The following is a 13,667-nucleotide window of genomic DNA, read 5'->3' as shown; positions in this document are numbered from 1 at the left end:
TGTATGGTATCGTTTTTCTTCTTGTAATGACTTCAAAGTGTCTCCACATCATTCTAAATCCCTATTGTTGTCACCATCTTTGCTTGATTCTCAATGAACTTTAGGAAACCCTCTGTGCTTTGAACAGTGATTGATTCCTCACATTGCTTTCCATGGACTGGTACAGCCCTGACCAGAATTGTGAATCACACACGTGAGAAAATTTGGTCCCTGTTAATCTCTGAACGGGTGACATGTAACAGTGCAGCCAAAATCACTAGGGTGTTGCCACATTTTAGAAACGCTATTAGAAAGGTCAATTTCCAGCTTTTGATTCTATATTTCACTCTCTCTTTTAAGTGAACCACAAGCAGCTGCCCAATTCTGACCAATAGGCCCAAAGGATTTCAGCCAAACTGACACGATATCTTGACTGCAGTTAGTCAGAGCAAAAGATTTCAGTCTTTAGAGTAAGAATAGACTGGGTTAGCAGTACATGTTTGGACCGTTCTCACCTTTGATTTTAAAGCTGTGCAGGGAACTATTGATTCTGGTGGTCAAGATTACCAAGAACACAAGAGTTGGGATCTTGTATAAAAAACAATGGATGCGTGAGGGTTTAATATAATATATAAACGTATATAAATAGCAAAACCCTCAAAGACCTTATTTAACAGGCACAGTAACATTTTTATCTTAAAGGACTGTAGGGCATTTATTTTGTGAAGGTAATTAATTTTATATCATATCCAACAGAGCTGGTAATTGCAAACATTTTCCCCCCCAGCATGTGAAAAGGGGTAAGTCAGGTAGGAGAGGGATATGCTCTTTTCACATTGTGGTTATAATATAGCAGATTATTGTCTTTTGCTAGAAGAGAACCAGTTTTCTAATACACAGGTACCATAAACAGGTATAAACATATACAACCTTAGATTTTGCCTGAAATGTTTTAAACATAGCTTTGTTACACCTATAAAAGACAGGGTTACATGTTAAGTGTAATGTAAATACATTGTACATAGTCACTGTTATTCATTACACAATTTCCCAGTTTACTATATTATACAGTGCATTGTAAGTACACACACATCTCATATTTAGATTTATAGTATATTAACTAGCCTGGAATCTTCTCAGCACACGTGTGTACATATGCTCTTACACCACCTCTTGCAGCATCAGTATGATTCTTAACATGTCAATTTTTGAACATGATCAACAAAGTAGGCCACAGGCTTGCTCAGCAGCAGTGAAGCAAATCTTCATTCCACCAGATGTCATGGCCGAATAAACATTTTAATGTTTATAGTTTAACAAGTTTATACCAAAATCATGATAAAATCTAACTGCACTCCATCCAACTAATCTATCTAACTAAAAATAAAACGTGTGGTTCTCTCTCCAGCACATATATGCAATCACACTTCTCTTATGTGACATTTCTTATCACACCCACTTATACACTATATAGTGATTTCCTCTGAGGCCACTGCAAATACAAAGATAGTTATGGATGTTTGTTCTGGTTCTTATTAAGCTGTTTAAGTCCATATACAAGTAGAAAGTTTGTTTGAATTGTCGTTGTGTTTTCAGATTTTTTTATTTTGTTTTTGCATTTGTTATTTTGTTTTCGGATTTGTTAGTGATTTCTAATTTGTTAATTTGTTTTCTGATTTGTTAATGTGTTTTGCACTTCTTGGCCACTGTATAAGTGAGCCAAGTTGTCATTCTAAAAAAATGAGAGGTTCTTATTTCATATTATAATTATTATTATTATTTCTATTATTATTTTTAAAGAAAAAGATGAATCATGCACTGGACTAACATTGCATCTGTCATGTTTTAATGTAACTATAAATTGTAATCTTTTTTACAATAAGATATAGACATAAGCAAATCTTCATTAACTGTTTTCTCCAAATCAACATTGTGATGGATCCAGAACCAGCCCCCAGAACACTGAGACTGAGATTCCAAGTAGTTCCTTTTAATTTAAATAGAATTAATGGTCCATGAGAATGGGTCTTGTGTGTTGGTTATTTCCTGTGGGTGTAGTTTGAGTTAATTACTGGAGTTGCGAATGTCATGTGACATACCCTGTTAGAAACGTTGAAATATGACCTTCTAACAACAGTGACAAGCTAATAATAAACAATAATAAACAAAGGACTTCCCCCCCCCAAAAAAACAAAAACAAAAAAAATGATATCTGCAAAAAAATGTAATATAAACACACAAAGACTGAAATGTCTCTGATTAGAAAATAGGGGCAATGGGTATAACCAAGCCAGTGTAGCCAGTGTAGCCAGCTACAACTGGCCAGCCAAACCTTCCCTACACCCATACACATACAACAACATAGTTCACTGACTTTATAGAGTTTAGGAGGTCAACCTCACTGCAACACTTTCATTTTAAACAAACTATTCTGAACCTTAACTACCTCACCTCACAATCAAAATAACTAACAGAAATTCTGAGCAGCACAAAAGCAAGTGGCACAAAGGTTCACCGTGTATCCTGATTCTAGGCCAGAACTTCCTCTCATTTGTCTCTGTGTTAGTGACTTGCTGCCCTTTCCACTGGCCCACAGTTATGCTTTTATATCCAGCTGCCGAGAGAAAAAAAAAAAAGAAAGACGATGAAACCCATCTTTACAAGGTCAGGTGTTCTTTTTTCTCTTTGGATATATTTTTACTTCCTCTCTGGCTAAAAGATTGAGAGCCTCGCATGTGATACTGAGCCTGAGCGATGCTGTGAGCACCACAGGGGCCCAGATAAGCTATGACAAGGTTACACGACGTATGACGACCTCCACTACCTCCACTTAATCAGCGGCTCCCTACCAGACTCGTCTGCCCCTGGGAGACCTGCGGAGGCAAACTTCATGTATAAAAGAATAGTTTCTGCCAAGTAAAGTTAACAGGGCTAATTACCAGCAGGGACTACAGGTAGAGGAGGCAAGAGAGTGAGTGAGAGAGTGTAAGAGAGAGAGAGTCATAAAGTACAAGGAAAGAGAGGTGGGTGGGTGCTGGGTTATTTTTAAACTCTGAGATTTTTAAACTCTGAGATGACAGAGAGAGGGGGGCAGTAGGCAACAGCATTACCAGTGCAGCTTCTGCCACTGACTGCATTTTATCAAACGCCTCCCACTCATTATCCCCTCGTATACTACTCTCTTCTCAGAGGAGCTAGTTGCTGACAAGTCTTTCTCTCCATCATTCCTTTTCACCCTGCTTGCTCCCTATGTAGCTGCTGCTAAATTTTCCCCACTTTTGTTTGCTGTTTTTCTCTGACATTTCTGCTCCATTTGTATTCGTTCATACCCTTTCCGTATGCTTTCCCACACTTGCTATCCTTCCATGCTATTTAGGACTGAGGTTTTCAATGCAAACTCCAAAGACAAAGACACTCCACTGTCACATTTACAATCTCTTTCCTCAGATCTGTTTTTCCTCCTTCATCCAAGTTCCCAAAAAAATTGTCCAGATTTAGAAATATTTTGATCCTGCAAAACACCTTATTCAACTCTCCTTCTGTTCTACCATGTTTCTTCTCAAGAGTTTTCAGAAATCAACAATTGAAAGTTGTTCTAGGGAAGTGTTTGACAGATATGTTTCACCCACTGTCATCAAATTCCCTAATCAGTCAATTAACTTGCATCATTAAGTGAGTATGTATTCAGCTATGGTCCTTGTCTATTCCCTGGGCTTTGTCCAGAAATATCCATCTATCAATCTGTCCATCATGCATTCATCAACCATTCAACAATCTGTCCATCATTCTATTAAATATTGGCAATGCCATTTACACATTCGGAGTGCATACGTGCCTGTAATTCAGTATACTCTGAAATAGATAGAAAGATAGATAGAACATTTAGACAAAATCATGCCTGTAAAGTAGCTTCCTTTTAATTTAAAATCAAAAGAGGTTACAAGGGGTTGAGAATGTTTTTCTTTTGCAGTCTATTATCTCTCACTTTCCCTGCAGGTTCAATCCAGGTGTAAGAAATTACTGTTGGATAAAGTTAGGGTTAGGTTTTTTTTAGAATTTCATACTCAGAAGTAGAAGAATGCAGAATTGAAAAACACATAGATACAAAGAGCTACTCACTAACAATAGGAAGGGCAAATCCCTGTGCTTGAGAGATCACTACCCATAATCACACTAGTGAAACTTTTTAAAGAGATAATGTTATATTAAGACACCATGATATTTTAATCATATTACATATGCCATCCATTATAGATAGATGGATAGATGGATGGATGGATGGATGGAAGGATGGATGGATGGATGGATAGATAGATAGATAGATAGATAGATAGATAGATAGATAGATAGATAGATAGATAGATAGATAGATAGATAGATAGATAGATGGATGGATGGATGGATGGATGGATGGATGGATGGATGGATGGATGGATTATTGGATAAGTGGATAAGTGGATGAGTGGATAGATAGATGAATTCTGTCTGTGGGAGATAAACCATAAAATGTGAGAAGCCTGAAATTTGCCACAGTAGTTAAACAGTTTTGCAGAGAAAAAATCTGCTGAGGAACTCTGCCAAATTCCTGAGAAGAGAAGTGAAAATTCTCATAGTACTGGAGAGACTGAGATTTTTTTTGTGTCTTAGGAGGCTAAAGTGTTGATTTGTTCTTTTTTCTGTTCCAAGTTTCTCAAGTGGGAGTGGAACCCCTGGATCTAACTCTTTAGAAACCCATTAGTTTGAAGCCTTCAGCCATTTATATAAGGCATAAGAGAAATGATCTTTTGTTATTCAGAGGGAAAGCTCAAATCCAGTCTTTGCCAACTACACAACACTTTTTTCATTTCACTCACACAAAGAAAGGGTAAATAAATGAATTTTTTAAAACTGGAACAGATGGGCTCTTTTACTCATTAATCAAAGAGTCGCTTTACACTTGGAATGCTGTTCTCTCAGTGTAATGTACTTTTATTCACACCCGAAATAATTGGCCAAACAAACAAGCAGCAAAAACGAAAACACATGAAAAGCTTTAAGTATGGTTACTGTCTTAGCACTGAGTCTATAAATTGGCACATATTAGTAAGACGTGTTAGTTTTTTTTACTGATAGCAAGAAAATATGTTAAATATCATAAACTTCTAGAAAAGAAAGAATTGTTTGAAGGGACAGTAAAACTGGACTTGACACTTTTCTTCATTTTCTGCAAGAAAAGCATGTAACAACACACAACACTTTGAAATAAAGCACATTGAAAGTGCTTTAAGATGTTCATCCCATGTGATTCATTCACATCAGGATCTTGTGACCTCCATGGGCAACTCTCAGATATAACCTTCGGTCACTTTGTGTAATGTTGTAGCAACAATAAACAATTAACTATACCGTCCCTCTCACATTGCTAATGTGGCACAAATTTCTGCTTTAAAACATTAGAAGAATTTGTTTCCTTTACCCAGGCCACTTGGGTGCTTGTTCAACCCCTCGTTATTTTTACATTACACAACTTTCTTCTGGCAGGTCTGCTTCTGAGCACCGTTCAACACTGAAACCTGCCACAAAGCCAAAACTGGACCAACACCCTCCTACCTCAAAGCATTTACCACACACTAATGCCACATGCCACCTGATCCCGTAACACTATTCAGCTGGTCCCACCATTCCCCAGGGTATAATGAATCAAGACACTTCTTTTCTAGCATGTAGATGGTGAAATGAATTTCCCAAGATGTCAGAGCAGCAGTCACTAGCAGTCTTCAAACTACGACTAACGACATACATCTTTAAGCAGCAAAAATATACATTTCCATTGCTTATTTTAATATATTACCTCTCCAAAATATAGATGGAGGTATTCTTGAGTTAGTGAACCAGTGTCACAATGGATTTATTGATAGCCTTCAAAGTACTGCATGTTGTTCTCTCTGAAGGTTTGTGCAAAAATATTGTAAATATAAAATGTTAAACCTTATGTTTGCGGTTAAAAGCCGAACAATGTTAAAGTACCTGACTCCTGAGTTGATCAATCACTGCAGGAAGAAGTCCATCTTCTTTACCATGCCCAGGTACAGTAAGGAGAAAATCAACATCATGCCCAAATTCTTTTCCTCTGTATATATATAAACACACACACACACACACACACACACACACACACACACACACACACACACACACATACACACAGTTTTTGACCACATAATGATGGCATAATAGCAACAGGATGTATCATTGTTCATGTGTATTCCTTTATTAACATTCATAAGTTGCCACACTAGTCAGCTTCATTCATTTTTATTATTATATTACTTGATCATATCTGAGTATGTTATTGGTTTGTTTAACTACATTACATTTTACTATGTTCGTTCATGTATGTAATTTGTATCTGACAAATAAATTATTTTGATGAGTTTCTTTAACCACAGTTCGACCGTCTAAATAAAGATTTTATACCACACCATGGAAAACATGTGCAGCCTTCACAGTATACTCTCTAAGCCTTGAAAACTTTCTGAAAATATGTCTTTAAACACCTCACAGAGAAAAGAAGTAAGGTGTGAAAAACACCAGAACTAGCAGTAGAAATGGATAAGCTGCTTCTCAGAATTCTAACCTTGCTTTTTTTGCCTCTTTTTACTCTTACTCTCAGCAAAGTTTTGTGTAAATTAAAAAGCATGGCTTGAGATCACATCCTGTCTTTCAACACACTATAAAAGAACTCTCATTTTCATTACAAGCTTTTGTGAGTTGCAGTGATTCCAATATTTGTTTCAACTTTTTCTGGCTATAATTCAGAAGTCCAACTTCTCTAACCTTGTGAGCAAGTGAAATGTGTGTTTTGCAAGGTGCTGACTAAATTTTCTGATTTCTTTTTTCCCCAGTCTCAGCAGAGCCATTTCTTGCTATAAGTAGTACAGGCAGCTGCTAAACCATAAGGGAGCCATGTGTGTATGAAGTTTATTGAATTTCTTCAGCAAAAAGCAAGTCCATGCTTCTGGTAGTTGCAAGGCACCCCTTGTGGTCTGAAAAGAACAAAGACTGCAACTAGAAAGCTTCCCAAGTTAGCGATTGTGATATGATCATAATCAGCAGAACATTCTCTTCATCTGGAGCTGAAAAATAAATAGTAACTAACTAACTATTTGACTTGAGTCTTTATGTATATTTAATTCCGAAGTTTATCTAAGAAATGTAGGGCTACCTTGGTTTGAATAAATCTTGTATAATTAGGTTAATAGCTAGTAAACTGTTTAGTTTAATTGTAGCACTAAATATTAAATGTTATGTTAAAACAGCATTAAGTGGCTTTTTATTTCATTGAGCATTTCAATGTTCTTATATTAGTCAATTTGTTTGCTAGCTACTATGCTAGTTGTATTACAAGCAATAGCCAAAGTCAATATATAAATGTTTTGTTGAATATTGTGACATGTTTCTCTGATAATCTCACTCCACACCACCAAAAGTCTTTCAGTACTATCCTACCTTTAGGGTTCACATAGCTTACCTGGTCAACTTAATTAATCTTTGTGAAGTTTTGCCTACTTCGCCATCTGCTATTCTGACCTGTTTGTTTATTCGTTTTAGACATCCTGGTAATCTAAAACTTAGACTTTTCATTATTGGCGGTTTTGTCTGCCCTTGTTAATTTGTTCATCTGTAGTTCTGATTTATTTTTGTATTTTGAACTGAACTGTTTTCTAAATAGAACTTGGTGTAATGAGCTGTTTAATAAATCTCTGATTAAACTATGCAGTTTAATGGTGTATTATAAATATAATAGACTATAGCTGAGTTCTTCCCAATTGTTTCTAAATCTTGATAGCAAATATGAACAATTCTAGCTGAGCAAAAGTACTATTGGTGCTATAAACCAGGGTTTCTCACATAATTTGATAAGAACCCTTTAAACTGTAAAACAATTTAAATGATTTTAGTTAATGAGCGGTCAAATTAACCAATAAAACCAAAAAACATGCAGAGCTATTAATTATTTAAACAATCAATCTAGTCGTTCAGTCACATATTTTAATATTTTTGATCACTTGAAAATTGGGTGGGTTCAAACAAGAGGTGCCATATTCTGCACTATTTATCACATCTAGGTTATACAGTATCTCACAAAAGTGAGTACACCCATCACATTTTAGCAACTATTTTATTATGTTCTCAAGAGATACTATAGAAATGAAAATATATATGGATATATTTTAGAGTAGTCAATGTGCAGCTTGTATAGCAGTACAAATATACTGTCTTCTAAAAAAGTTACTCAACATACAGCCATTATTGTCTAAATAACTGGCAACAAAAGTGAGTACTAAGTGAATGTGTCAAAACTGTCAAAGTGTCATTATTTGTGTGCACAATTGTTATCTAGCACTGTCTTATTCCTCTTGGGCATGGAATTCACCTGAGCTGTTGCTGGTCTCAGGTTGTTGCTGGGATCCTCTCCCACTCTTCAATAATGACATCACGGTTGTTGCTGCTGAATGTTAGACACATGCTGGATGTTAAACACATGGCGCTTCTCGATCTTCCACTTGAGGATTCCCCACAGGTGCTCAGTTCTGGAGACATACTTGGTCAGTCCATCACCAAGAGACAATTTTCTTGGTACTCCTTACCAGGTTATCACCACACCTGCTAATCCAAACAAGCCATCTGAGCCAAACAAGTTTTTTTTTTCTCATCAGACCACAAGGCATGGTTCCAATAATTCATGCACTTGGACAGGTTTGTTTCAGCAAAACCGTTAGCAGGCTTTCTTGTGAGCCAGCTTCAAAAGAGTTTTCCTTCTGGGATGACAGCCATGCAAACCGTCTTGTTGCAGTGTGCAGCATATGATCTGAGCAGTGACTAGCGGACCTTCCGCTTCTGCAACCTCTAAATCAATGTTGCAGCACTCATGCCTAGTGGAACCCATCTTTGAAAACTTCTGTATTACACTAGCCACTGTACAGTAACTCAGTTTCAGGGTGTTACAGACTTCTTCTAGCCTAGGCCATCTTTGTGGAGAGCAACAATTCTAATTCTCAAATCCTCAAAGAGGATTCAAAGAGAGTTCTTTGCCATGAGGTGCCATGTTGAATATCCAGTGTCCAGTCATTATAAGAAAATTGTACTCAAAGCACCAAATGTTAACTGCTCTAATGCAAGATACACACAAGAACATGATGAATAGGACATGTCGCTTTGCATGGTAACATGACATACAGCTGTTATAACTTGTTGTTTCATTGTATCAATTTTGTTGCCAGTTATTTAGACAATAATGGCTATATGTTAAGTTATTTTTAGACAATAAATCTGCTTTACAAGGTGCGCATAGACTACTCTAAAATATCTTTTGAAAGATATGCTAAAATGGTTGCTGAAATGTGAGGAGTGTACTCACATTTGTAAGATAATGTATATCAGGAAATGAAAGCTGAAATTCTGATCCTCTGATCCTGATAATGTGCATCCTTTAATCCTATACCATATGTTTTAAGTGTAAATTGTAGCAAAAAGAATTGGCCTTGCAAAGACATTGCAAGAAAGACAACATAACTTGGTAAATTTTAATGAGCAAAGTTAATGACAACATACTATGATTGTACTGGATATCTGGAGCCATCTTTGGGCTCTTACACCCAAAACTGCCCTGAGCCTAGGAGTGTAAAGGATTCAAAAGAATGGCATGAAACTTTGGATTCCTAATGTAGAATATTTGTGGTGAAATCCACTTAAATCCAATGATCTTTGTAGCCTAGAGCACGCCAAATATGCTGCAATGTGCCCTTTGATAATGATGTGTAGGATGAACAGAAGCACAGGCATGTATTTCACAGTTAATAAGCTGAAAAATAAGAGTAAATGGGTGCAGTGTCTCACATGTCTTGCTTATATGCTCGAATTCACCAACCCCTGACAGGCTAACAGCAAGAGTGTAAAAGTGAGAGGTGAAAGTAGACAGAAAGCTACAGTAAAGGGGTCAGCTTAGCAGGGATGACTTGTGAGAGTGAAATATCAATATATGGATGAGTTCATAGTCAGCATATTAAAAATACCAGATCTATCCACACTTTAACATTAGGCTTTATAAGAACAATAACGTACATCCCAGTTGTCTATGTATTCAATTTGTGAATTGGTTGGTTTGTATATATTACAACAACCTATCTTAGAGATGGCTTATTTGTCTTAAACAAGAGTGTCATCAGTACCCTCAGTGTACTTACCTTTTCAGGTACCAATAAGCATACCAGAGTGTGTCGACTAGGAGATATATATGTTTTATGCCTTAATGTTGTGTAATATATATAAAAAATAATATAGAATATATGAAATACAGTGAAAGAAATTTAAAAGTAAAGCTTTCAAGAGAGCATTGTATAAATCCAAAGTAATTGTAACTAGAAAGTTTTTTAGTATTTATTATTATTATTATTACTGTTGAAAAACTCTAGCTAGTAGTGGGATCAAGAATGTTACATACTTGAGTTATGTGCACATATAGAAAATATGTACACATAATTCAAGTGCTTTTGGATTTAAATATAAATCTTATCTTGTAATTTGTATACAGTGTAGGGTGATGGTCAGATTACTATATAATGCTATATCCTTTTATTTTGTATGATATAATTCTGGTTGCTTATAGAGCATGGACTCATGCTAAAGTACCTCAGCCTGTAAAAAGCACAGCAGCGCTAGCAAACACCTGAATGAATTGACAAGGAGGAAACATCCTGGAATGCATCAAGTGACTTGTTTCTATTCAGCATGTTGCAAAAGCCAACAATTTCACAGCTTTTACTTACTAACACACTGGGGTAAAATATAACTGTAGGTTAAATCTCTGGTATAGTAATACTTTTGATGAACATTTCTTACATTTTATTAAACAATTCCTTACTATTTAATCCATAAAATCAATGCAGGTTCCAGAAGGACCTACATGTAAGAGTGTAATCTACCAGAATGCTAACATCTGAAGGTGTAGCAATTTGATTTGAGGCCTTTTTCTGTAGTTCCAGAATCATTTTTATTATCAGTAATATTATAAAATATTATTTCAGTACTATATTATAAAAATAATTTGATTAAAATGTATAACTTTACAAACCATTAAACTAGTATATAATATTATGATCACACTACATTTATGTATTTTTGCTTGTTAATTCTTGGATTCCTGAATTTTGAAAACGCATTATATCAAAATAACATTGGATTTAAGGAAAGCATTTATTTTTTTCCACACAGCCTTTTGAAGTGTGTAATGCTGACATGCCTTCTGTCTGTGCATTGCTACATCAAACCTGCCACAATTCTGCCAGAGCCTGGAAAATAAAGCTCGAAATAGAGGTTTGACACACACACACACACACACACACACACACACACACACACACACACACACACACACAAAATACAGGGCTTGAAAGTGTACAAGTGATATCATTATCAGACTGCTGCAGACATCTTTAACCAACATGTAAGGAAATGTCTGTTTCCTTCTATTCAAATGCTTAGTTGGTGTCTTACGTTTTCTTTTCTGTGATAGTCTGTTGCCTAAAGTAATTTGATTATTTATCCACATTAAAATACTATTATGTAAGTCAGTTGTGTGTAAATAATATACAAAATACATTCCCAGTGATTATTGCATAAATACTGATAACACATTCATTTATTAGAGTGTTAATTTCATTCAATTTATTGAGCTAAAACATATTAGAGAGCAGTATTAATAATCTTTTTTTTACTCTTCTATTCAAAGCATTTTAAGCTTCTATATATATTTATAGATTTTTACATGTGAATGTTTGTCTTTTTGATTTTGTCTTTCAGTCTGGAGACTGGAATGGCCATAGCAAAACATCGATTTTTCCTGTAGCAATTTCCATCTTGCTTTAAATGTGTTTTTTTTTTTTTTCCTCAATCTACGGCAGGTCTCATTTTCCCGGAAAAGTCAAAGATGTTTTTTTGGCTAAAATATTTTATATATGCTATCAATCTTCACAATTGTTTTTGGACCACCAGCCAGAAACAGAACCAAAAATCAATGATTCACCATATAAAAAAAGCCAGTTGAAAAAGACTGTTAATGTCAAAATTGTGGATTCAGGGCAAAAGTTAGGATGGCATGCTGGGCAGCAGCTGTATGGATCAATGTTAATGGTGGAGTCACATGACAGTGGCAAAACCAGCATTAACTACATGGAAGAAAAGGCTGACAATCTGAATCCAAATCATACCATGAACATGCTATGATAAAAAATCTAAATATATACAGAGTCACCATGAGTCAGCATCAACTCGATGGCAGTGTTTAGTTTTTAATAGTTAGTCTGTTCTCTGATTTGACTATTAACAGAGATTTCACAAATTTCTAAACATAATTTTCAAAAACACTGCAATTTGTGGGGAGGCTATTCCCCAGCATGTGTACGGTGCCGTTAGATAGACTGGTATCACATTCAAGGAGCACCCAGTATTCCAGCATAGGATATTTTTTAAAGAATTGGCAATAAGATACACATAGTATATACACATTGGCTACTGTTGGGGAGAGAGGTAGCTGATATGATGGAGAGGAGAAAGGTAGATACCGTATTTTCCAGACTATAAGCCGCTACTTTTTTCCCACATTTTGAACCCCGCGGCAAATTTATGCATTTTTCCTGGGTTTTTCCCGGTTTCACGAGCTTCATGCCGCCAAAAAAACTGAGCCCCATAACATTAGACCAATAAAATTGCTGAACGGGTTCAGGTGAACAAATTAAACTCTTTATATTAAATCGCGCTCCCACTGAATCGGGCCGCACCACATCATAAATATGGATTAGGTTCCTCTGACGTTTGACCTGCTGCTCACTCAGACTGTCAACAGGAAATGCGAATCATTCGTCACGCTGAAAACAACCGGGCATGAAAAACGCACTTCACCTGTGTTCTGAGCTGCACTGCATCGGAAGAAAAGCTTCACAGATGGTGATTTTTAAACGCACAACGATGCCAAAAGATAAACTCCCGAGAGAAATTGTTGTGAAAGGAAGGAGAAGACAGTGAACAATGACTTTCTTGGTAGGCTACTGTTTAGATACAAGCTGTGTAACAGACACTGTCTTTCATTAAAGCCTGTGTAAAGTTCATTAGTTTCAGTGTAGACACCTGCGGCTTATAGACAGGTGCGGCGTATTTATGTTTAAAATAAAAATCTTTGTAAAATCCAGTGGGTGTGGCTTATATTTGGGTGCGCTTAAAAGTCCGGAAATTACGGTATGTTGTGTGTTCAAGAGACAGAAGTGAAAAGGGAGTAAGGCCAGGTACAGGAACATTAGAGGTGGGTTTAAACAGGTGGATGGAAAGAGAAATTGTGTACAAGTGATCCTGAAAGAAGAGTTTAGTAAGAGTGTAGTGGAGGTGAAGAGAATTTTTGATAAGGTGATGAATGTGAAGCTGGAAGTGGAAGAGGTGATGATAAATGTCATCAGTGCTAATGCTCCACAAGTGGGTTGTGAGATGAAGGAGACGGAAAAATTTGATGTATTAGACGAAGTGGTAGAAATGAAAGATTGGTGATTGGGGCAGACTTTAATGGGCATGTAGGTAAAGGAACACAGGTGATGGGTAGGTATGGCATTAAGAAGAGGAATGTGGAAGGGCAGATGGTGGTAGATTTTGCTAAAAGGATG

At 36.2% G+C, this 13,667-nt stretch overlaps 1 protein-coding gene across 2 annotated transcripts in view; it reads right to left on the bottom strand.

Moving 5' to 3' along the window:
- The window catches only part of dntt (deoxynucleotidyltransferase, terminal), a 123,638-nt gene that overhangs the window by 54,639 nt on the left and 55,332 nt on the right, over positions 1 to 13,667 (bottom strand). For both annotated transcript variants that reach the window (XM_046863732.1, XM_046863733.1), the window contains one exon: positions 5,986 to 6,088. In XM_046863732.1, the coding sequence (XP_046719688.1) occupies positions 5,986 to 6,088 (103 nt within the window). The remainder of the gene's footprint in view (positions 1 to 5,985; positions 6,089 to 13,667) is intronic.

This window comes from Silurus meridionalis, chromosome 2 (genome assembly GCF_014805685.1).
Source record: "Silurus meridionalis isolate SWU-2019-XX chromosome 2, ASM1480568v1, whole genome shotgun sequence".
Taxonomy (NCBI): Eukaryota; Metazoa; Chordata; class Actinopteri; order Siluriformes; family Siluridae; genus Silurus; species Silurus meridionalis.
Note: the sequence above shows the minus strand (reverse complement) of the source record. Positions and strands in the feature narration are given on the sequence as shown.